General features: G+C 41.7%; 3 protein-coding genes across 4 annotated transcripts; 2 read left to right on the top strand and 1 right to left on the bottom strand.

Moving 5' to 3' along the window:
* The first annotated feature begins 271 nt into the window (after positions 1 to 271).
* On the top strand, positions 272 to 4,652 carry LOC129589680 (uncharacterized). Of its 2 annotated transcripts, XM_055484521.1 has the most exons (6): positions 272 to 319; positions 1,545 to 1,682; positions 1,967 to 2,077; positions 2,347 to 2,479; positions 2,547 to 3,980; positions 4,414 to 4,652. In XM_055484521.1, exons 2-5 carry the CDS (start codon positions 1,577 to 1,579, stop codon positions 3,946 to 3,948), a joined length of 1,752 nt encoding a protein of 583 aa, XP_055340496.1. In that variant the 5' UTR covers positions 272 to 319; positions 1,545 to 1,576; the 3' UTR covers positions 3,949 to 3,980; positions 4,414 to 4,652. The 2 variants fall into 2 exon arrangements, with proteins under 2 accessions (XP_055340496.1, XP_055340495.1); XM_055484520.1 differs by lacking the exons at positions 272 to 319; positions 4,414 to 4,652 and having other exon boundaries at positions 1,525 to 1,682; positions 2,547 to 4,167.
* Positions 4,653 to 5,810: 1,158 nt separating this feature from the next.
* Positions 5,811 to 24,785, bottom strand: LOC129589568 (uncharacterized). Its single transcript, XM_055484368.1, has 6 exons — positions 24,771 to 24,785; positions 23,962 to 24,100; positions 8,236 to 8,307; positions 8,043 to 8,153; positions 7,518 to 7,647; positions 5,811 to 7,446 (listed from the first exon to the last, which is right to left on the bottom strand). Exons 2-6 carry the CDS (start codon positions 23,963 to 23,965, stop codon positions 5,811 to 5,813), a joined length of 1,953 nt encoding a protein of 650 aa, XP_055340343.1. The 5' UTR covers positions 23,966 to 24,100; positions 24,771 to 24,785.
* Positions 15,783 to 19,312, top strand: LOC129589549 (uncharacterized). The gene is made up of 4 exons (XM_055484344.1): positions 15,783 to 16,049; positions 16,789 to 16,902; positions 17,257 to 17,386; positions 17,473 to 19,312. The coding sequence occupies exons 1-4, from the start codon at positions 15,890 to 15,892 to the stop codon at positions 19,046 to 19,048; spliced, it is 1,980 nt and encodes a 659-aa protein (XP_055340319.1). The 5' UTR covers positions 15,783 to 15,889; the 3' UTR covers positions 19,049 to 19,312.
* Positions 24,786 to 24,805: the final 20 nt, after the last annotated feature.

The raw sequence follows: 24,805 nt of genomic DNA on the forward strand, positions 1-24,805 counted from the left end.
CGGTCGGCTCGATTCAGATTAACTGTGCCGTATTTTTCGGAATTTTTCTGTAATTTGTAGCAGACCGATGCCGAAGGCCGCGGTGTGTCTCGGTTTTCAAACGCAGAAAGCATTAGTCCATGTATGTCTATAGAAGCCCATAGCGACAATCCGTTTTTTTAGATTCTTCGTATTCCTCTGAGGCGCAAAAAAAGCGAAACAAGCGCACAAACAACGGCATTGCTCCGACGATTTTAGCGCAGTTAACCGCGCTCGAATCGGCCCAGCCGCTCGCATGCGCAAGCCGGACAGTGATCAGCAATAATAACGACGCAAACCGGTACTTACTTTCACGAACTTCCCGCATCTGCAGATACTTTTCCAGGAGGCGCTGGCTGACAGCCAAAAGAAATTACAATTCCGAGCCAGCAAATCGTTAACTACGGGATTTACAGTCTTACAATACACTGCAGCTGATGAAACGCTACAGATACATACTGTATTGTGAAGTACCTTGACACAAATAACGAAGTAACATGCATGTGCCCATCCTTTCTTTTAACGCACCTGTTATTTTCTAATCGTGATGAATGCCCTAAAAGGGTACGCTAACCGCTAACTTTGCTTTGCCGTCTGTTTTATCGTTTTCGACGGGTTTTTTCAGCTTACCTTTACCGTTGCGTTTGCCGCCATGAAAACCGTATACTCTAATTAACCGTTTCAAACAGTCCTTGAGGTAGAGAAAATAAATGACCATCAACGCATTGCTGTCTGGAAAACTGTTACTGTGGTGTTTTTAAAAAGGAAGTTTTAGATATCTGTACATTATATCCGAGGTACCGGTATGCATAGTACTCGAACATTATTTTAGAATCTGCGTAAATTTTGATTAAAATGCTTTCACTGGTGGCGCCAAGAAAACGAATTTGCTTCATCAAAAATAAGCGCAGAGTTCTTACTTGGGATCCTCCTTTCCCGTTAGAAAAGTGTCAAGCATTTTTTTCCAATAAACAGAAACAAAGTTTATGAAACAGGCCTTGTACGAACAATAGTATCCTTTCACGTGGCTGTATCTTTCGCGCAAAATTCTAAAATATTGCATGTCTACCGCATGATTACGTCGTGGTCTTTGCAGTTCACTGCCCGCAAGCTATGTACAGTATATTGCCGTCGTGATTCGGAGCTCCGGCTCTGGTTCATTTATTTATTGTTAGCAAGAAACGTCAATTCCTAAATAAAAATAATTGTTGTGAGTCATATTTTGACAGTTGTCTGCAAAAAATCCCATCAATTTTGCAACAGATTGAGAAGTTGAGAACCAATGATAGGTGATACACGAAAGATAGGTAATACACGTTTCCGTATAATAAAAATGCAAGACGTTTTTATTACTGTTTTATTGTGCAAAGAACAGTCTGTACAGATGTACAGGATCAAAGCAGCATGATTTGACCAATAAAGTTCGAAGCAGCAGTTCGTAAATGAAGACAGTAATCACACTAAAGAAGCGTACCATATTTGTTTAATTCACATTTCGATTTTCCGGTTTCCGAACAACCAACAAGGACATACTAAAAATACCCCAGCTTACCAAAGAATGGGACGGAAGTATTGCATTTTCCACTGCGTTCTAATAGTTCTCGTACTGCTTCACAGTGCAGCAGCAGTGGTGGACGAAAATGATGAAATTGTCATAACGGCTGGTAAGGCTGCTCTGAGGTGCAATGGCGAGAGTCTAAACCGGCAGGCGCGAAAATTTGTGCGGACATTATGTAATTGTTGCAGAAATTAAGTGGTGCACTTATAATTACAGCGCTGTTCATAGTTGCTTCCTACTCATATTTTCAGATATGCAAATGGGTTGATAATGATTTCACGAATGTCGCTGATTTGTTCCCAATATATATGCAGACTGCCAAGCGCATACTCCAGAACGCGCCATTCATAATCATATTCACTGCTTTCATCTAGCCGATTTCATTCACAGACCTTTTCAACGAGCCGATAAACTTTTTTGACGCAAATGTCATTGCGAAAACTGGCCCTACGCTGTGGCCAAACCGCACAGCCATCCCTTACGTTATCGACAGTGATTTTGGTGAGTGCACCAGCATTCAAACGAGTTTGAAGAACACAACGTTAAATTCTTCTTCTTGCTACTTAATTGATTTGTATTTCAAAAAAAAAGTTATCGTCGTCTGTAATTATGAAATATGGACCAACAAAGCTGAAAAATGCGAGTGTACACTCACCGGTGACAACCCGGTTAGCTTATTCAACATATTATACTGCTTAACGACACGGGCAGTTTTGTTTTTATGTCTTCCATTGAAGTTGCCAGTTTTTATGTAGCTAACTGTGTCTTAGAACCAGCCGAAAAGCAAACAATTCTGAGAGCACTGCGCATCATGGAGAGAAAAACGAGAGGATGCATTTTATTCACACCACGCGTAGACGAGATTGACTGCATCTATTTCATAACAGATGTCTGGGAAGGAACGTAAGTTCGTAGATCGTGGTGTATGCCATTTTGTTAGGGCCCAGACTGACTGTGAACTTCATTACAGGTGCGCTTCCAAAGTCGGAAAGATAGGAGGGAAGCAGTACATAATACTGGCACGAGCAACGTGGCGGTCATCTTCATGTGTCGATACCAGAAGCATCCAGCACGAGGTCATGCACACCCTGGGCTTTCATCACGAGCATCAGCGCCCTGACCGAGATCAGTATGTGAACGTGCGCTTCAGCAATATAGACATGGATAATTACGGCGCAGAGGACTACCCGATCGATGCAACAATGTACACCTTTGGAACAAAATACGACTACCATTCCATTGTACACTACGATGCATTTAGCGGGGCTAGTAACAAGCAAAGCCCCGCTATGATACCGAAACATGGACTAATTGTTCGTATGGGTCAGAAAGCGCGCATGAGCCCGGGAGATGTGGCTAAGATCACGCTGGCTTACCAATGCCCGCTGAATATCGTTGCCGGCAACCGAGAGTTCGATGAGGATTTTCCGAATTTCTCACGGGAACCGATGGACCTGGACCAGTGTGCGGCGCAATTCAACCGCTACTGCCAATCAGATATCACCACAATAACGAACTGCACAAGCCGCCGGGATTTCCGTATTGTTTGCCAGTCGATTGCATCGGTGGCTGTGCTAGAGCGGATGGCGTTGGATATGGCAGAGAAACCGCTGCGACTGATCTCCATATATGTGGAAGAGCAATTAATTACAAAGTATTCGTTTCTGCCAATACAACGTCAAATACTGCACCTGCAACTCCAAAATTGCATCACGAAAAACGCAACCAGCAGGCTGAATAAAATGGGGTTTACAAATTTGCTCCATTTCGAACTTTACCATTGCCGCAAGTTGGTTATAGAAAAGACGGACTTCGCTTCTTCCAGACAGATTAGAATTATAGTGTTCTACAACACCACCCTTGGTTTGCTGGAGCCCGAAACTTTCACGGATTTAGCTGAACTTCAGATACTATCTCTGGAGGCTCTTTTGGAAGGACAAAAGAACTACAAATTTGGGCAGCCGTTTAAAAATTTTCTGCGTAATCTTCACTGTGGCTGTGACTTTGCATGGTATCGATCATGGTGGCGAAGGAATAAACGGTTGCGGCTGAGCGTTGAGGCGGGTGAGTTGTATTCGTTTGCCGGACCTTCCACTGGCACGCTTTTTAGTAGCAACATGTTTACTAAAGATGATCTGTATCATCCCGTGAACTGCCAAGACGAGCCCTTTCCTTTGGGTCCTGCGTGGATTAACTATTACGCTCAAACTGAGTATTCCATTAATGAACCAAACTGCAAAGTCGGACAGAGCAGTTCTACTGGCTCCATAGGAAAGCCTGCAACAGATTCTAAACCGGCTGCGGCACCGATCAAAACACCGACTGGATCCGCTACCTTCATTAGAACTACGAATTCCATAGTGAATACATGAGAGTCAGGAGTAAAACCGGCATTGAACAATAGGTATAAGAAAACGATAGAGTAAAGAATTTATAAAAATTTGTTTTATTACATCTGTTCTGTATACTTGACATTGCCACGGTTAATGTTGGATATTACGGTCTTTAATATTCCTTGTGTTTCCATTACCTTGCGAAAGATTTTTATTTACCAAAAATCTGTGTGCTATGCTGCTAACCCTTGAAAGAAATTGTTTTTGCAAACAGTTGCTCTGCTTGTTGGTTTCATGATGCCTGTATGCATGGATTAAAACAATTGTTGTTTTCGCTTCTTTGACCAGCTGCCGTAATATGTTGTGATTTATCACAAAAAAACTGTAACAGCTGAAACTGTACACAACTTTACGAGTAATTGGCAACATAAGTACACATAAATTAAGCACAAAGAAACAGCAAGAGGAAAACCGGACCCATGATTAAGTACTCTGTATCTGTAGATGAAGAACAGATGGTGGACGACGCGCTCCTCCGAGTCGACGGTGCCGCAGCGTAGAGGTCGCGCGTCGGGAAGCGTCGTGCTGTTATTGTTCAAAGACATGGTTCGGCGCGGTTCAGCTGGTCAGGGCGTTGAGGCCAGTCTGCAGCAAAGGTCAAGGCATTATTTGGGCTTCGGGCCATTAATATAGTACTCTGAATCGAAAAGTGAAGCTTATCAACATGGGTTTGGAAGTTTACAGAACTATTTGGATTGTTTTTCTTTTCTTTTGGTAAAGTTGTATACTGTTTCATAAAATGCTCAGTTTGCTTGCAAATAAAGTACTATGAAAGTTCTACGTAGTTTACAGGCATTGTATTTTCACTGTTGTATTAGCATCCATGTGACCATGTACAGTATTCGCAACTTATAAACATGGCGTGTCCAGTGCATGATCATACCGTGTGTCACACACATTAATCAACTTCCGATAACTGCATAATATATGAAACATGACTTGACGTCACAAAGCATGGCATTGCTACCCAGTAGCGCTTCGACGATTGCTTTACAGTAATACCACTGTTGTTGGTAGTATCACGCTTTAGAATACGTATGAACACGACTGTATTCCATTTATTGCTAAAACAGAAACTGGTTTTCACTATCATACCGTGTAAAATGCTGGAACGTTTTCATTGCTGCCGTGTATACAACATGTTTTATTACCCAGCCATGCAACAAATACAGTACGCGCAGTTTCAAATAACCCGCGGCAGTACCTATGATTTTTCATATCCGGAAATGACGACAGTTGTCATCATCGCCACCAATCGAGATATCTTCGGCCTTCAAGATCAGTCAACAATTAAATTAACTGCTCTTATATCCTGCTGGGGTTCAAGCGAACTTTGGAAGTTAACTAGTAGTCTTCACCTGCATTATTGCCGGTGAGGCTGATGAATGTCATTCATTGTTGTGTAGCGCCCTTTTCAGAATTGGCCAGTACGATACTTGTGACATGCCTCAGAATGCATGACTGCGTATAATTATGTGTGAAAATAATTTTAAAATAGGAATAAACTCGGCAAAATCAAGACTTGCTTTGTTGTTAACTGTACATAAATGCGCCGCTGACCGCCGGCCATTTCATATGGCATTTTGCAGGATTGAACAGCACTGCAGTTTTACTGTGGAATTTAACGACTTAACGTTATAAGTGAAACGGTAGTTTTGATTTGATTCGACCCGTCAGGCTGAAAACTGCAACTTTTTAAAAATTGAAAGAAACAACAGCCAGTGCATTTGAACCAAGTCACGCACCTGAGCCCATTGTCAGAATTTTTTTATTACCGTTATCGCGTGAAAACTGGAGCACATAGCCATAAAGCCCTTCTATATTCCATTACTTTTAAGAACTTATTCGTTAGCAAAAGCGACGCTGTAGTCTTCACTCGGTCCTCCATTCCTAGATCGCCCCCATATTGATCCATCATTTCGAAAGGACGTCCACCAACTTCTACATCGCTCGTCCTTAATAACCGCCATAATAGCAGCGATCAGAACAGCAGCGCCCAAAATTACGCCTGCCGAGGTACCTGTTATGGTCCCTGGGCTTAATTTATTTCGCGACAGTGCAAGAGGCCTAATAGTAACATTCCACGGCAAAGTCGTCGAGACAACCGTTGATTCAGTGGATGTCAGGGCGGTTGCCGTTGTGGTGGGATTCACTATCAAAGTTGATAGCCTCGGTGCAGAAGTTGTGGCAGTGGGTGCTTGGTTGCAAAGGGGGTCGTTGACAGAGTAATCAAGTTGCCAGTAATAGCTTATCCATTCTGTGCTGAGAGGAAACGGATCTGCATTGCAGTTGATGGGATGGAACACATCTTCTTTGTTAAACTCATCACTATTAAAGAAAGTGCCGATAAAAGGCCCCTCGAAGGAATACAATTCTCCTGTCTGAACTCTGAGGCGCAACGCTGGATTGGATCTCCACCATGAACGATACCAGGCGAATTCACAGCTGCAGTGCAGACGGTGTAGATAATCTCGAAAGGATGGTTCAAAATTGTGATTTTTCTGGCTGTCCGGTAGCGCTTCCAAAGAAAGAATCCGCAGTTCTGGCAAATCTGTAAACGAGCCTGGCTGGAGAACGTTAACGGTGGTATTATAAAAGGTTATTATTCGCAGCCGTTGGGATATCGCAAAATCAGCCTTTTGGATAATCAGGCCATGGCAGTGGTGGAGTTCAAAGTGCAACAAATTAACAAAATTTAACTTCTCCAGTCTTAATGTCACGCGGTCCGTGATGCAGTTGCGTAGCTGCAGCCTCAGGATTTGGTTCCGAATCGGAGAAAAGGAATATCGGGCGATTAATTGTTCTTCTACATCCAAGGATGCCAGTCGCAAAGGTTCCTGTGCCATACCGGCCGCCATACTTTCCAAAATAGGCAACTCTGCATCAGACTGGCAAAGAACACGTAAATCCCTTCGATTCGTGCAATTCCACTGAGTGGTTATGTCCGACGTACAATAATCGTTAAACTGCAGCTGACACTGATCGTCCGTCATCGGTTCAAGAGAGAAATTTGGAAAATCCGCGTTTTTAGGAGCCGCTTTGGTGTCCAGAATAACGGTTAATGGACATTTGTAGAGTAAGGCTATCCTCGCGACATCGCTCGGGCTCATGCCCATTTGTTGACCCATGCGATTAATAAGCCCTCTTTTTGGGACCAGCGCCGGAATCTTGTTAGATGAGGCAAACGCAAAGGCATCATACTGCAGGACGGAATGGTAGTCGTATTTTGTTCCGAAAATGAACGCTGATGTGGTGAATGCGAAGTTCTCATATAGCTCATCTGATGCAATGTTGTCCTTGCGTATGTAGACATACTGATCGCGGTCTGTGCGCTGTTGCTCGTGATAGAAGCCCAAGGCGTGCATGACCTCGTGCTGAATTCTTCCCGTCTCCATACATGATGATGAGGAAACAAGTCCGGCGCGGGCCAGATGAATATATTGCATCCCACCAATTCTACCGATCTTCGAGTCGCATCTGATGGAGCAAAGGAAATGTAGCGATTTAAATTTTCACAAGGAAGTACATGCTGTATCACGTGTACTCACATGCCCCGAAAGTTCCCGAGGAAGTAAATGTAATCACTTTCATCGCTTCTAGCCTTGAACAGTACACATCCTTCTGTCTTTTTCTCCATGATACGCAGAGCCTTAAGAATCACTTGCCTTTCTTTTGTACCTGTAACATAAATTTATTATTTGGAAAATTGCTTAAGTACACGTATGTTGCGTGCAAGATTGTTCACGTGTTCAAGGTTTAACGGTGTGAGCATATTGACGGGCGATGTAAGCATTTTCGCCCGTCAAATATGCTCTCACCGTGAACCGGGAACAGGTTAATTACGGTACAATTTTGCCGGCTACATACGTACAGTATTTCACAACTGCTTAAACATGCAGGATTAGTAAGCGGATTGTCTTTATATCAAGTTTAGCACTGGCAAGAAACTTTTCGAAATTCGAAAAAATAGTTGTAAATGTTTGAAGCTTTTTTTAAAGTACTAACAAACTGGTCATAACAACTATGTATAACAAACGGCCGTCGGTTCGCAAAAAATCAGTCGTTTTCCTCACTAAAATCGCTGCTGATATAATAAGGAATCGCTGTGTGATTTGGCCAAAGTGTGGAGCCTGTTTCCGTCTCGGCACTGACGTCGGAAAAGTCGCCCGGCTGATAGAATAAATCTAAAAAGAAACCTTTTCTAGGTAAACTTTTTCAGAAAACAAACTGAATGTAAATATATTAATTTTGAGGGCAACCTTTTACCTGCTGTTACCTCAACGTTACCGCTTTCATCGGATACTGCCGCAACGATGTCCAAATGAAGTACGAAGACTACTAAGACACGGAACAGTGAGCAAGGTTTTCTATCCATAGAAAAAATTAGTATTTCTAAAGAAGCTGTCAAATGCTCGAGCTGTCAAATGTAGACAACTTTTGTGTGCCAAAGATTAATAACATGAAATATAAAAATTTACGACTGGATTGCTGATGAAATTTTTCTTGCTTTGCTGTCCTCACTACTCTTTTTTTTAATTCCAATGTTAGTTGCTTGTTTGTCCGTGCAAGCGGTACTGCTTGTCAGCAATAACCCTATATTATGTACGGTCAAATTATTATTATGACTTGTATGTCCATACCGTCACGGCGTACACATCTGACATGTATACATAATTATGCACTGTATGATGTACAACCTGTTGCACATAACCGCAGGCAATGGCTATGAAAATGTAACCGGAATTCACGATAGTTGTTATCCTTCGCTGCAAATCTAAATAAATTAATGAGGTAACCTCTCGTGGTTGCAAATGGCCGCAAGCAATAAATGTAATTTCTTTGCATCAAAAATATGACAACATCTGTCGTGTCTATGTCGTCATCGCCCACGAATCGAAGTATCTTTTGTTTCCGGGAATAGCCTCAAACTACTGCAGTTAATTTAGCATCCTTCCACAAGTCAACACCGATTTTTATACTCATCTGCGGTAGTACCTGTACCTGCTATTCGTTCTGTAGAGAACTGTTTAAAGTAAGCCAATATTTGCAACAGGCATTGTAACGCACGGGCGCATCTTGTAAAATTTATCGAATTGAAAACTATGTGAGGAGGGGTGGCCTCTCCGTTCACCCGCGTACAGGCGGCTGCTAGGTTGTTTTGCTGTTTTTGCCGTGTTTTTCTTCATCTACCAGATTCTAAATCTGGTAGATTCTTTAGTTGCTAGATTTCGTCGTCTGAGCTGGATGCTTTTTCCTTTTTGCCCCGCAGCAAGGTGCTGCGGTGGCCTTTGATGTGTTGTATGAGAGAGAGATAAAGTGTGCACTGTGCAGTGTGATGGCGTTCAGTTTCCGTTTCTGTTCGCGCACAGGGGTGAACTAGCCGTTCATCCCCTGTTAGAACTACGTGAAAGTGTAGTGGTTGCACTATGGAGCAAATTACGCTAGCGCTCAGCTAAAAGCTTGCTAGGAATAACGCTCCCGGATATAAAATTTTAAAAGGTCACTTGCAATTTGCCCTTTGCGCAAAGTACCACAGATACAATACAAAAGAATAAAAATGCTCATTTAAAAGACAATCGCGGTTCACGGCTGAGAATAGGGCTTTTTTTGTTTAATTAAGTCCAGCTCAACGACAAATGCCACTCTCAACATTAGCATTCTACTAGGCTAAGTTTCTCCGCACGCTAATTTGGTGGCTTAGCTTATGACAATTACTGTATTGTTTCAATAAGTTAACGTCAGCCACCACGTAATTAGGCATCTGTCAAACCAGAAGCAAAACTGACGTGATTGTTTCCAAACATTGTTAATATGAAAGTTACACAACAGGGTATTACAGTGTCCAGAATTATAAGCAGTATTAAATTCCAAATTAAAATTTGTACGATTGCCACTCTCCTGTAGACTAATAATTCAGAAACGAATGAAAAGATTGTCAAGTATTGAACGAACGGCATAATCTTTTATTATGTCCGCTCGGGACAGCAGCAAACAACCAACTAAACAGTAAACACTAGACATGGCAACAATAACGGAGAACAACAATACCGTTGCTACGGCACAATAGCCATAGGCCATTATCCATTTCACGAGATACTCGTACAACCTTTGTATGAGTACTGTACTTATTTACATACACTACACAGATCATGCTGTATGACGTTGCACCCCTGAAGAGTGGCAATGATTATACCCAAATTAAATTACTAGTATTTGTTTTGCAGTATATACATAAGGTATTAATTTATACATTAATTTCACATATTTTGCACTGTGTAGGTACATAACGTTACCTGTTTCGGCTAATTTAGATAAAATGTTAAAACAACCGTGGCCCTATGATTAGGCCAATCGTTTATACTGTTAGATAACAATAATTTACATATTGTAGCCGTAGAATCATGTTCTACAGATTGTCATCGGTAACAACTCAGCCGGAAACAGATGTACCGCTTATCTCAGTAGAATTGCGAATCCATGTTATCGGTTACGAAGAATTCTGAGATGTTCTGACTTTTCTGGAGGTGAAATCAGTAGACGTGCTCACGCTGCCTTGACCGGCAGACGGTTGACTTTCCCACATGTTCTTGCTCTTGCCCTTGCTCTTGCATTTGCTCTGATTCTGATTAAATTGATGATGATGTTCCTGAATTCGCGCGTTACGTAAGATTGTGATTTACTTAAGATCTGGGTAATTACCGACGAACCATCGAACCTCCAGTTTTATCGTGGTACGGGTGTGTAACCCAACCCACTAGGGGCAGCTTAGAAGTTGCCATTGCAATATAGCGATCACAAAACTGCATAGCCAATAGAAACACTAATATCAAAATGATTATTGGTAATAATCTAGTGCTCATACCTCTACAGCCATGTAAATAATTGAAATATTCATACAGCAAAGCAGTGTAATGCTAATTAAACATTTCCAATAACACTCAACTGCAAGCCATCAGTAGTATTAAGGACTACAAACAGTTCGACCGGAAATTAAACTCTAGTGCTATAAATGCTTGCAAACATTACGGTCTGCAGAGAAAAAGATAGTCAGTTTATTTTTTATTGAATGAAGCCGCGATTTTGTTAGTGTTTTGACTACCAATTACATGCCAGAGTAAGCAAGATGGTACATGGTGACTATCTAATGTCTATCATGTTTTAACTTTTAATCTGGAGTGTTCTACAGTATCGGTCACTGGTTCGTATCAGATGTGCCCGTATATTTGAACAGGAACTTTGCTGCTATTCCAAAAAAAGGCGCCATGTATACGCGCACTTTTACATACGCACGGTAGCAAACAGCTAGCCTTATCTTCTTGTTTCGCTAACTGATTATTTTGCCGTTGTATAATATTATAGCGGCGAAAATAAGCCACGCAACACAAGCAGCTGAACCGGAGCGCCCGTATAGATATGTATATCCAACTGTGCGGTGTGCATACGTTAAACCTTGTTGCCGAGTTGCGTTGAAGAGTTACCTCTAACTCTGATTCTGGCGCTAATTTTTTAAGTACCGAACGGCGAACAATGCCCGCACTTGCTGTCACTGTCATGTTCATGAAATATGGACGCTTTTAAACTGGACAGGAAATTAGAAATCACAGGATCATAGTAGGGTTTAAATTCACGAGGCTTGAACCCACTTGTGAAAAGAAGTGATCATCATAGTGTAAAAATAAATTCGTAAAAATAAATTCGTATCAGTCAGTATCTGCGTTCCCGGTGCTGTATTCGAGTACTTATTCGACTACGATGCCAATTTGGGTAAGTACAGTAGTACTTCCATTTAGTAACTTAATTTGTTGTTCAACCTATTTTTGCCTTACTTGTACTTATTATTGACATATGACAGTTTTTTACGTTAAAACTTCTAATAAGTCTGAGCACACTGCACGGTGTATTTTTAATATGCGTATTACAACCTCAATAAAAAAATTTGGTGGTTCACGGGCTACTTAAAAGGTCCCACAATCAATAGATTTTGTACAGATTTGCTTGAAAATTTGGACAGGGAGCGTGATATTACTTGTACACTGCACCGGCAAGCGTCAAGTTTATTTGCAAATACTACACTAACAAGTTATCGACGTCATTATGTACTGTATGCATAATTTGAGTTAGTTAGAGTGGCAACGATTTTAGTCGCAGGTTGCATAACACTAATAATGCTCGGTATTTACATGTATCTCGTACAATGGGTGTATTATGTACGATCCCAACTCATGCTGGTTGGAGCATATTCTTCATTTAGTTGTATTTGTAAGCAAAGCTGTACGATATATTGCGAAATAAAGCCTCTAACACTAATTGAGATTATGTAATTAACAACATGTTAACACGTTAATAGTTTTGCACTACTCACAAGCATTCATGCTGTTATGCAGCTGGCGCACAGTATTACAGTAATTTCTAAATGCCTTTACATTTTAACGTGGAAAAAAATAGAAACACATAAAAACGTCAGATCTACGAAGAATATAACTTGCGCACCATAAAAACAAAAACGTTAAAGCGTTCTGCATTAGGAGCGATTGTTGGATACTTTGATCCTACGAACACTCGTAGTCTGAGAGTATTGTTACCGAATACCAAGCAACATCACAAAGTTCGCCATGGCAGGTTACATTAATACAATACACTGCGTACTTTAAAGCCATCAGACAACTGTGATGACGTGTACTTTATTTCAGTAGCGCGATAACAGTGTCGAGATCTAATTACGGTGACAACTTTTTCTTGTTATAGGGTAATTGCTAACTTGCTACTGCAATCACAGCGGCGCCGGTAAACATCATGCAGTTACGCTTGTAACGCCCTGTAGGCATGGTTTATTAAATTATTTCTACACAGAGTAAAACCCAGATTACAGCCTCGGCACACTCGGCACTGCCTAAGCGGCTTGTATGCGGAATCACCTATCGTGCCAGTACCGTGCCTAAAATTCTGCCATATTTAATTAACGGATTAAAGCTCCACGTTAAACTGCGTCTATTCTAGTTATGTACTGTATATTAAAGCCGGGATGCTTCTGTTTCATTCAGCCTTGTGCATTCAGGACGTGATACGAACGTATTTTAGCAGGGCTCTTAATTTTTTTGTAACGGTTCTTCGGGCTAGCAGCATGATGTAAAGTTGACCTTTTAAAATTTTTTGTATTTTTTATCCATGAAAAGGATTCGTAAAAAGCAATATTAGGCCGAGAGTGCCGAGTGTGTCCCCGACCGTGTTGTTCAAACAGACAAAATAAAGCATGTACAACTGTTCATTAGAAGGTTTTTTCTCGCTGCATTTGGTCCTGCATTTATAGCGCTAGTAATCGTTTCCTTTGTGGCGAGTAACTTGTCTGCCATTTTTTATTGTCGACTAACACGCAAGGAATGGCTGATAGGTTATTCTTAGCTTTCTTAGGTTTTCTTAGGTTTCTAAGTTTTTGGATATCTTAGGTTTTCTTGGGTTTCTTAGGTTTCTTAGGTTTGTTGCATCGCGGCTAATCAACCGAACGAACACAAAACAATCCCACATAAAGCACAGAGGTCGTTGCCGACTGTGTCGCACATTTGTAAGAACATAAATCCCCCGTACATTCGGCATTAGCCAGGTCTCGCATACACTACCCTTGGAAGAAACATATCAAGAAGAACGTCTGCATTAAATATTATTGTTCTGCAATAAGATCTGCAGCACAAATACTCGTATGTACAGAGTACTAGTACTTCTACAAATTTGCTGCCGCCGTTTTTATTTTTTCTTTTGTTTATCGCTACTGGATAGTCTGAATTACAGTTTTATAATAGTAGAATCCAAGTGCGCTATAGACTCGCTCGCATGCTTCAGTTTATAATATTGTTATGGTTTTATTACAGAGACTTTGGTCATCACCGGCCAGGTTCCGAGCCTTCCCATTCATATTCAGAATTTCAGTATTCAGATCCAGGATTCCAGTAATCAGAATCAGAGTTTCAGACTCAGACTTTTAGCATTCAGAATCAGAACCAGATTCAGACTTTCAGCGCAGGCCGATTCCGGCAGTAAGATGGATTGGTGGATGTTGGACGTTCAATGAAATCGCATCCATCTTCCTGCCGAATTCCGGCGGATTGGCGGATGAGTGGTCCACTCATTCACCAATCTGCCGGAGCGCGTCTGCCTTTCCGTCGGAATTCGGTGGATGCAGTACCGGGTACGGTTTGCAACCTCTAGTTTGAGCGCAGTCTGTTTCGGTGATCCGCAACAGGTCTTAAACATGAAAGGATTTCAATACTGGCACTGGAGGTAAATGAAACATTTTGTAATGTGTGGGTCTGTGGTCCAGTACGTGCATTAAAGCCACCTGCCTGTTTAACTACGTCGTTTTACGGATATCGTTATGCGGCGGCAAACGTTCGAAATGCTGTTGCGAAAATCGAAGCCGAACTTTGGGCCAACTGCACAGGCGCTTCATATATAATCGGTAGCAGAATTGTCACGTTAGTTTATACATAACGATTTGAGTATCCGCACATACAAAAATGCAAGACAAGCAACGCATAACGTAGAATTCAGTTTACGTCATCGTTTGTAGACTCTACAACGGTGGCAGGAATAGATGTAAATATATTCAAGAATAGACATCGACGCTTCGAACATTTTACCCTGGATTTTGTTCCGGGTTGCCGGTTGCAGTAGTACTTGGTTTACGTAGCATTTTGTTTGCTCCTCAAAGGCTGACGATCGAGTTCAAGACACCTTATCAAATTGCAATGATGGAAAGTGTCGTCACATCCTGTACACAAGAATTTCAATTGTGCCTGAAGTTACTGTATCTGCAAGCATCTGCTACTTACAGTACTGCAACAGCCTGCAAAAAGTGACATCGCTGCACAAAAAACGATAACTTTAGTTTTTGCACTGTGACCAACAACTTTTGCCGGCGCTAACGACGCATTACAGGTATATGTTTTAAGAATTGAAATAATTCGTTGTATTTCAGTGCATGTTCTTTGGCTGCTTTTTGCGCTTGTGTTGATTTTTAAGCCATCCATATCTTTAAAGGGAAAATAACAAAAATAAAAATAGAAGTATGCATATACCGCCCTGACAGACCGAATATAAGTTCTTGTAAAATTCGAATTTTGTTTAAGCCCAGGCCCCAGGTTTTGGAGACTTACGCTTTGTATCACAACCTCTGTGCACAGTAGACTGAGTAAACTCAGTACAGTATCAGCCGAAGGACTACTCTATGGTTTTGGTATGACAATGGACTATAATTTTATGAACCTACACCAAATTATATGTGCCTACTGCCTAGTAAAAAAATACGTCTGAAAAATGCCAGCGGTTTTAGTCACTTATACATGCGTTTTCTCACTAGATTTGTTTTTACAAACTAAACCTTTTTCCAAGCAATTCAGGTTATATTAGCGGATGTAGACGCAGTATTACTGGACATAAGTCACGTAACCAACAGGTCTCCTACAAGCTACAACCAATTCGGCTACATTTGAAGACATGTGCTTCGCCGGCTGAAAAACGAAAGGAGAGGCGAATGTAGTTTCAACAAACTGTTTCTCAAGTTTTTTCAGCCGGGTAAACGTTACTGATGAACCTACAGTATGTTTAGTGTGGCATATGCCAGGTAGAGTTTCCGGAAGGCAAACGGTGCCTGATTCTGACTATTATAGCTAGCCGACTATGAGGAGAATTATCGTCAGTTCCGGTTAACAAAACATCATCCGCTACGCTGGTGGTTATTTGCAACATCTCCTACGTATTACATCAGGCAAAGAAAGCGTGATCATTGCAAAAAAACACACACACAGTTTGTCAATGTGGCAGATTGCCTCTATCTCAGCGCTCACGGCATGTACCGGCGTCGTTTATAAAAACCAGACAGATTCTTTTTACCAAGCCTTGCTTGCTTTTATGGTTTCTGTTCACGTATATGCAACAGCAAATCCTAATCAACACTCTTTTTGCTACGATGGCGTCAGCCTTTTTAATGAAGACAGAACTCTTTGTTTTATTTTGTTTTTTGGTCGCCGCGGTATTTTTCGATCCAGCATCAGCGATTGCGGACAATGAAGACGTAGAGATAACGGAAGGTAAGCTCAGTTTATGGACTTGTTCGGTTAAATTCAGCCGGGCAGCTTTCCTTAGATAATTTGGAAAATGCATGCACAAGAAGGCGCAGCGATTTAGCGTGTGAGCTAGATTTAAGCAGAGAAAATAAATTTTTTCGGTCTTGTGCCATCAGTTTTTAATGCAATCTATCCACACAAAAAACGGAAACGTTTTTGTTTCTGTCGAAGTTTCTTTGGTCTGATCAAAAGCCAGCGGGTAATTTTAATTCAGCTAATCAAAATTCTTTATTTGAACTGACCGTGGAAACCAGAAAAAGCGGACGCGAAGCCGAAGCTTTTCTTGTACGGTGCATGGTGACAGTAAAATATTTATTAAATATTTTACGCTCCGAACCGTTTGCCGGAGCGTTTGCCGAAAGCCTTATTATTAATACCGCACAAATATCCTTATTGGAAAATCGCCTGAATAGAGCCGTGTGACGCCACACGCGATTATCTCGTACGTCGTCACCGGTGCACTTCTGTAAAAATCAGACACCCAATTTCGTGTGTTTCCTGTTTCTCAGTTAGGAGACATTCTCTGCGCTCTGGTCGCTTATCAATGTGATGGTCAGCGACCTTTGGCAGACACCCTAATCATAATGCACCTTTAAATTAGCTGGTCAATAAACTCAACGCTCTTATCACACTCTTTCGTATTGTGAACGATGAGACAGACGTCTTCATCAACTTTATTATATGCGAACGTTCTTATTTTTAGATCTTTTCAACACACCACTCAGCTTTTCGGACGTAAACGCTATTGCCAAAACCGGACCTCGGCTATGGCCCAACCCCACCGCCATCCCTTATTACATGAGCACGTATAGCCTTAGTAAGTACACAGAATAAGTTGTTCTATCGTAACGGTTTTCTAAAACGCAAATTTTTTCTATTCAAGTATATGTATGTCGTATTATTTATATCCGCAGAAGAGGCACTGCAGTCAGCAGTTTCGATTAATTTTTAAATGCTATTATATTTATCACTAGTTTATAACTCGAACAATAATACATTACTAGAGTAGTACATTGATATCATTACCAATTTATTAGGTTTAGCTCGCGTTCAAGTTGCTGTACAACTCATACAGTTATTGAAATACAAAGTACGTAGTAGACTTATTTATGGCATAGGACGATACATATTTTTCGGCCAGCTGTGTGTAAAACGTACTTTATTTGCACAGATCAGACAGAACAGCAAGTGGTTTTGAAAACTCTTCGCACAATGGAGAGAAGGACGAAAGGCTGCATCTTGTTCAAGCCCAGAACAAATGAAACTGACTACCTCTACTTTCAAGGCAGCAGCACCGGAAAGTACGTCACGATTCTTCTAGACTTTATAAGCCCGTATTAAAAGGCACCAAGCGTAACTATTTTATACGAGTACTTATATCCCGCAGGTGCAGTACGGACCTTGGAAGAACAGGCGGTTATCAAGATGTTAACCTGGGAAGTCCGTCGTATTTATCATCCTATTACACTAGCCCATGCTTCAGCCCAGGTGACATCCAGATGGTAATCATGCGTGCTCTAGGATTCGACTACGAACACAAGCGCCCAGATCGTGACCAGTATGTGGAAGTACGCAACAGCAGCATTGACAGTGACTATTTTTACTCTTCCTATGCGATCAATCCAAATATGTACACATTTGGAACCAAGTACGATTACGAATCCATCCTGCACTACTTCACGTGGGCTAACGCTCTGGGACGAAATCCTGGCATGATAGCCAGAAAAGGCCTCACAGCACGAATGGGGAGAAGAAAGAAACTCAGTCCGACAGACGTTGCAAAGATCATGCTTGCCTATAACTGCCCGCCAAACGTTACTCGCGGCACAAAACAGCCTAATGCTGACGACGACTTCCCCAAGTTCTCCCTTGAAAAAATGACCGACGAGGAGTGTGGCGCACAGTTCAACCGCTATTGCAAATCCGACATCACCACTACATTCAACTGCACCGACCGCACTGATTTCCGGATTGTTTGCCGGTCAAACGCATCGCTGAACATACTTGCGCGAATGGCAGTGGATATGGCTGAACCACCGCTGCGAATGGTTTCCATGGATTTGGAAGAACAGCTGATTGTTAAATACTCTTTTGCGCCAATACAACGCCAAGTCGTCAAGCTACAGCTGCGCAACTGCACCACGGAGCGCGTGACATCGAGGTTGGTCGATCTTAATTTCACCAGTATGCTGGATTTTCAACTGTACGACGCTCGCAATTTGGTCATTGTTAAGAAGGATTTTACCACCTCCAAGCGGCTGCGAATAGTCATATTTTACAACACCACCATAAAAACCATGCAACAAGAAACTTTTACCGATTTGCCAAACCTGCAGATACTGTCACTGGAAGCGCTGTTTGAGGACCAAAAATACTACAATTTTGACCAGTCTTTCCGAAGCTTCTTGCAGAATCTTCACTGCAGCTGCGAGTTTGCTTGGTATCGTTCATGGTGGCGCAAGAATAAAAAGTTGCGGATGCGTGCCCAAATCGGCGATATATATTCCTTCGATGGTCGGTACTCGGATGAAGTCTTCGATAGCTCTGGATTCGGCAAGGAGGATCTCTATCATCCTGTAAATTGTCGCGCTGATCCGTTTCCTTTCGGCACGGAATGGATTAATTACTATACACAAATTGATTACTCGGTTAACGAGCCGCCTTGCGATGCGTCAATTATGCACGGGAGCAACGCAGTCACTACGGCCAAAATTACAATGGTCACGAAATCGCCATCAACTACAAAAACCACATCGTCCGTCATCTTTTCTTCTACCGGTGAGCCAGTTCCTGCAGAAACCGTTGCATCAGACAGCATTAATTCTACGAACGAATCGATTCCCCTGGAAAGCTCAACCACAGCTAACAACAGTTCTCCCAACGAAACGATTCCTGAACAAACCATGGCACCAGTGAACGACCCTTCTACAAACGAACCGCTTCCTACAACGGCGTCCGAATAATTTTTTCTCTTAATTCATTAATGCCACAGCAAATTGATTCCCTAAATGTCTTTATTTAAATGGAATAACTGAATAATTTTTCTGTCATCTGTTTTGAGTCGCTCTTCGTCACGGAAAAATTCAAACATGAAATGTCACGTCGCTGCGGTAATCAGAGGAAACCGTACGGGTGTTTGTTCTGCCCATTCTGTTTTGGTTTTCATCTTTTTACTAAATTTAATAAGAACGATCTGAGTTATTCTCGTAATTAAATGCGTGTACGTATTTGTTCTGCGTAACCTAAGGTCAAAACCAGAAAATTGACTCCCACGAAGACCTTCGTGCTAAACTGCGTCGTGAAACTAAGAAGGCATCGGCATTTCGATACAGATCAAACAATTAAATATTTATTTAAATGTTTGCATCGTACAAATGGGGAATGTTTTTTTAATTTCCAAAATAAATTATAAGGAATATGTAGTCGCAAGGATTAACTAAGCGCACGAGTTACGTACTTTGTACAGCACTTTCTTATAGCAAGCATGGCTGATTCCTGAATGGTTTGTGCGCTGGAGCAATTGTGGTAACTGATTTAAGATCGGAATTTACGGACGGCCGGACGGGTGTTTATTAAAGCCACATAACTGAAACAGTGGGGCGTACCGGCAATACCACACACTTGTTGAGATTTGTTATTTTCTTCCTGTAAACATCATTGTGCGTGTTTCTCTTCAGGTGTTTCGTTTAGGCGCTAACTTATGTATCGTCGCTCTATTAATTTTTAATGGCGTGCTGAACTATTGCCTTTCCGACGGTTGGGCATGTGTTACAGACCAGTTACTCATAAGCACCTCCATTTGATTGATAAAAAACAGACGGCTTTAAAGTTTTCGATCGTACAGAATTGTGAGGCGCAAGATTATTTTCATTTTCGATAATGGTTGTCCAAAATTTTCAGTACTTAAAGAATTTGAATAGATTGGTTTTGCTTGGATCTCTGTAAGAAAATCGCACTGTACTAACGGAAATACCGCAGTATGCACTCATTTAATGTTAAATAAATCTCGTACCGAATAAACTAACTATGTACATGTATGTATCTGTACTAACTATGTAAGCGCGTATTTACACTTTTAAAAAATTTTGACGCCAAGTTACACCATATTTAGGTTATTGACATAATCAATATAGTCTCCTTTCTGTTTTTTTTGGAAGTAGAAATATAAAACGGATAATATTTAGCGGCGCGCAAGGTTTGTTTCCTGAGGTTAATAAAAACACAGTTTGGAAACCGACAAAAATCTCATTTTTTTCGTCATTTCCGGGAAGCTTAAATTTTATCGCTGTTCACGGTAATTTGCAACATCGCGATCGCGATTATTGCATCAGGCAATAAAGTGTCACCAATACCATCGGGCAGTCACTGACACTTTACAGAGTTAAGTTCATTGACACTTAATTATTAAGATTGGTTGTCGGGGAAGTTTTATAAGGCGCAGCCAAATCCGTCACAGCATCACTGACTTTCAGTACTACATATTTCACAAAAAATTGCTGAATATCGCTGAAAATTATGGGAACAATTTCTTTAAGCGTACTTCATCGCTTTTCCGTGTATAGATGGATTTTAATAAATTTTCTTTTATTTACTGCTGTAGTCTTTGACACCACGGCAGCAATAGCTGATGAAAACGAGAATGTGGAGATAACCGCTGGTAAGTTAACTACATATTAGAGGTAAGAAACGAATTCTCCTAACATTTTTTATCATTGGGTCTTGATTAGCACAAGCCAGTCAAACCGGAGAAATTAGTGATGGTGAAATTACTTATGCAGTCAAGAAATCATAAAACATAAGGATTATGCTGCAGTATATCCGTACATTTTTGTTTACAGACATTTTCATCAGCCCGGTCAAATATTCGGACCCAAATGCCGATTGGAGAACTGGCCTCAAATTATGGCCGAACCGTACAGCTATTCCTTATTGGATCAGCAGTGAATTTGGTAAGGAATAATTAACGCAAAGCGTTTCAGGCATCCGGTAAAGTTGCTGCGGTATTACTGTTCCGGGCGTCTCGGTTGCGCAGGCAAAATATGGCAAAACTACATGCGTAAAATACTAAAGGAATGTACGACCGTAGTACGCGCTCGAGGCGACCTTTTGCCGCGTTATTGATTGTGCATATGATTTCACACTTCCAACGTGTTTAACCACAGATAAATCACAGAAGCGAGTGATTTGGAAAGCTCTTCGCATTATGGAACGGAAGACTGGAGGTTGTATTTTGTTTAAACTCCGAACAAACGAAATCGACTATATCTACATTTCGCCCATATATGCCTCGAAGTACGTCGCTCATTCGCTTCGCCAAATAAAATTGTTGCGTGTCAGTGTATTATTCCGTAACGGCGTTCGATAACTAATTTAGCGTTTGATATAATCTTTACGCTAGCCAATAAATTTTGCGTTACTTCACGGTTCAGTACAATCTGGCCAATGGAAGTTATACGTACTTAACGTAAGTACGAGGCGTGTGTCCCTTGCTTAGATAGAGCACATTTACCTTACCATACTAAGATAACTGTGCCCGTGTTGTGCAGCGCTGTCAACCACCCAAAGATGGCAACGTCAGGGAGAATTTGAAAAATCTGTTGAATGAGCCGTTGATAACTTCAATTGCTAACATCTCGTGAATGTGGGAACAAAACTGTTCCAGGAATATCTCAAAAGATGTGGAAAAAATTCACAAGTTTTTTGATACCAAGTAAGTCAGGATTTAGAGCGACTGAAATAAATTAGAGCCATTTCTGTTTCCCATAGACATAGCATAGTAAGTATTACGTTGAAGGGGTCCACGAAGAGATCCTATAGTGTGTCTACGAGAAACTCAAAAAGGCTGCACCTTTTTTCAGTTGCTCTAAACCTATATTACTTGGTATCAAATATCTTGTGAATTTTTTCTGCATCTTTTGAGATATTGCTTGAACAGTTTTGTTCCCACATTCACGAGATGTGAGCAATTGAAGTTATCAACGGCTGAATCAACACATTTTTCAAATTCGCCCTAGCGTTGCCATCTCTGGGTGGTTGACAGCGCTGCACATTGAGTGCACAACACGGACACAGTTATCTAAGTATGGTAAGGTAAATGTGCTCTATCTAAGTAAGGGACACACGCCTCGTATTGTAATATTTATAATATTTATGGCGTTAGGTGCTCTTCTGAAACTATTGGAGGGAAAGGCGGTGGCTCTCAGTACATTTATCTGGCTATACCTGGTTTATTCTCATCAGCATCGTGCATGGACACAGGAAGAATCCAGCATGAGATCCTGCATGCCCTAGGCTTTGACCACGAACACAAGCGCCCCGACCGGGACCAGTATGTTGACGTGCGCCATGCCAACATCAACTACGACCTCTTGACCGATTTTGACTTCCGGTTAGACAGTTCCATCCACACCTTCGGGATCAAGTATGACTATCAGTCCATTCTTCACTACAGCGCATTTGATGCCAGTACTACCGGCAATCGCCGCCCAGCTATGGTGCCAAAACAAGGCCTTATTATCCGCGCGGGAAAACAAGCGGGTTTAAGCCCAGCCGATATTGCGAAAGTCCTGACCGCCTATCAGTGTGCACTAAACATCGTCGCCACGCATAAAGAGAACGGAATGAGCGATGACGATTTTCCCAATTTTTCTTTGGAGCCAATGGGCGAAGACGAGTGTGGCGCGCAGTTCAATCGCTACTGCCAATCTGACGTCTCCACAATATCCAACTGCTTAAAACGGTTGGATTATCGTATTGTCTGCCGCTCAAATGCGTCCGTTGCGATTCTCGAGCGAATGGCGTTGGATATGGCAGAGAAGCCGCTGAGGCTGGTATCCATAAACGCGGAAGAGGAACTGGTTGCCAAGTACTCGTTCACGCCCATAAAACGACAAGTCCTGAAATTACAGTTACATAACTGCACCACTGAACGCGTGACGTCCCGGTTGAACGAACTGAATTTTACCAACCTGCTGCATTTTGAACTTTCCGACTGCTACAACTTGACTATCGAAAGAAATGATTTCACGATTTTCCGACGGCTGCGAATAATTTTATCAATAGTACAGTTAATGTACTGCAACCGGGTACATTTACGGATTTACCCAGCCTGCAAATACTGTCTTTGGAAGCGCTGTCGGAGAGCCAAAAGAACTATAATTTTCAACCGGATTACCGCTCGTTTTTGCAAAAACTTCACTGCGGTTGCGAGTTGGCTTGGTATCGCGCCTGGTGGCGGAGCAATAAAACGCTGCGCCTTAGAGTTGAGGTTGGCGAATTGCATTCATTCGACGGACGTTATCTCAATGAATTTTTCGAAAACGCTGCGTTTGGCAGAGAGGATCTTTATCATCCTGTGAACTGCCTCGCGGATCCGTTTCCTCTCGGCACAGAGTGGATTAATTACTACGTTAACACTGAGTATTCGGTTAACGAGCCGAACTGCGAGAAATCAGCAGGCTACGAGAGTAGCACTAGCCCCGCGGTGATCACAACATCATATTCTACCGTTCAACCACCACTTGCAACATCTGTGATGTTGGCCAGTTTCTCTTCTGCTGACCCGGTTTACACCGCGTAATAATGGTAGCATTGTAAGTGGACCCGGCAGCTTTATACCGCATAATACCGGTAACTTTTTTTGAACTACAGATAAGCTTGCAAGTTTGAGGTAAAGTAAATGCACGAAATAAAAATCGAAAAAGGCGCAGAATTGTATTCCATATTGTCGTTCTGTACCTACATAGCTCTGAACAACATTTCGTTAAAAATTTTAAATATATTGCATTTAAATAAATAAAGCGGTTACACATTGCCTGCGATAATGCGCATGGGAATGATAATGCCCTGCCAAAACCCCACTCTAAAAAGTTATTACTCATTATCTGAAAACTTTTGCTCAGGAACAGGTCGTTGAAGGTGATGTTTTTCCTTAAAAACGATATCGGTAAAGATGAATCATCAAATTCGAACAAAAGTGGAAAGAAGGTTTCCGTGCCACATTCTCTGACAGAGTCCTACAATAAAAGAGATAAGCTTTGAAGGTACACGTGTACAAGTGCTGCATGTACATGTTTTAAGTAAACAAGTCCACGTGTCCAAGTACATGGTGTACACGATTAAAAATTCGATTACGAAGAACATGGAATCGGAAACCTTTGCGGTGTCCGACTGTCCGTTAGCGCCTGATTCACTTCATCAGATATCAGCTGGCATCGCAAATTATTACGACCACACATGTCGTCATTTATCAGACAACTACATTACGATTTACGGGCATCTTTCATCGTTGCAATAATAATTTCATTATTGTAATATGCAGTTCCCTAAAGGCTTGCTAATAAGGTCCCTTTGAGGCGGCTCTCGTCACCACCCATGGGTGGGTCCCGTATACAAGATAACAGCCCCAAGTGGCGACCCCCGTGAGGAGCAGATGTTCTGAACATTTAACAGCCGTTTGTACGGAACGAAAATTTGAGAACCGGTGGTATTCAAAGTACGCAGGTTTTACTGAATTGTCTAAACAAGAAATGAGATTTTGACGAGTTAAGACCCGGAAAATTTGCCCTGGCTACATATATAAAGTGCGCTCCTACAACTGTTCAAAAAATTTCTCTGACAAGGCTGCATCGTGAGTAAAAGCTTAGCTCCAAACGAGAACGCTTTAAAAGCCAGTATACGGTATACCAGTACAAAAGGCAAAGTGCCTGACCAAAAGTCAG

Source organism: Paramacrobiotus metropolitanus, unplaced genomic scaffold (genome assembly GCF_019649055.1).
Source record: "Paramacrobiotus metropolitanus isolate TYO unplaced genomic scaffold, Prichtersi_v1.0 Parri_scaffold0000036, whole genome shotgun sequence".
Taxonomy (NCBI): domain Eukaryota; kingdom Metazoa; phylum Tardigrada; class Eutardigrada; order Parachela; family Macrobiotidae; genus Paramacrobiotus; species Paramacrobiotus metropolitanus.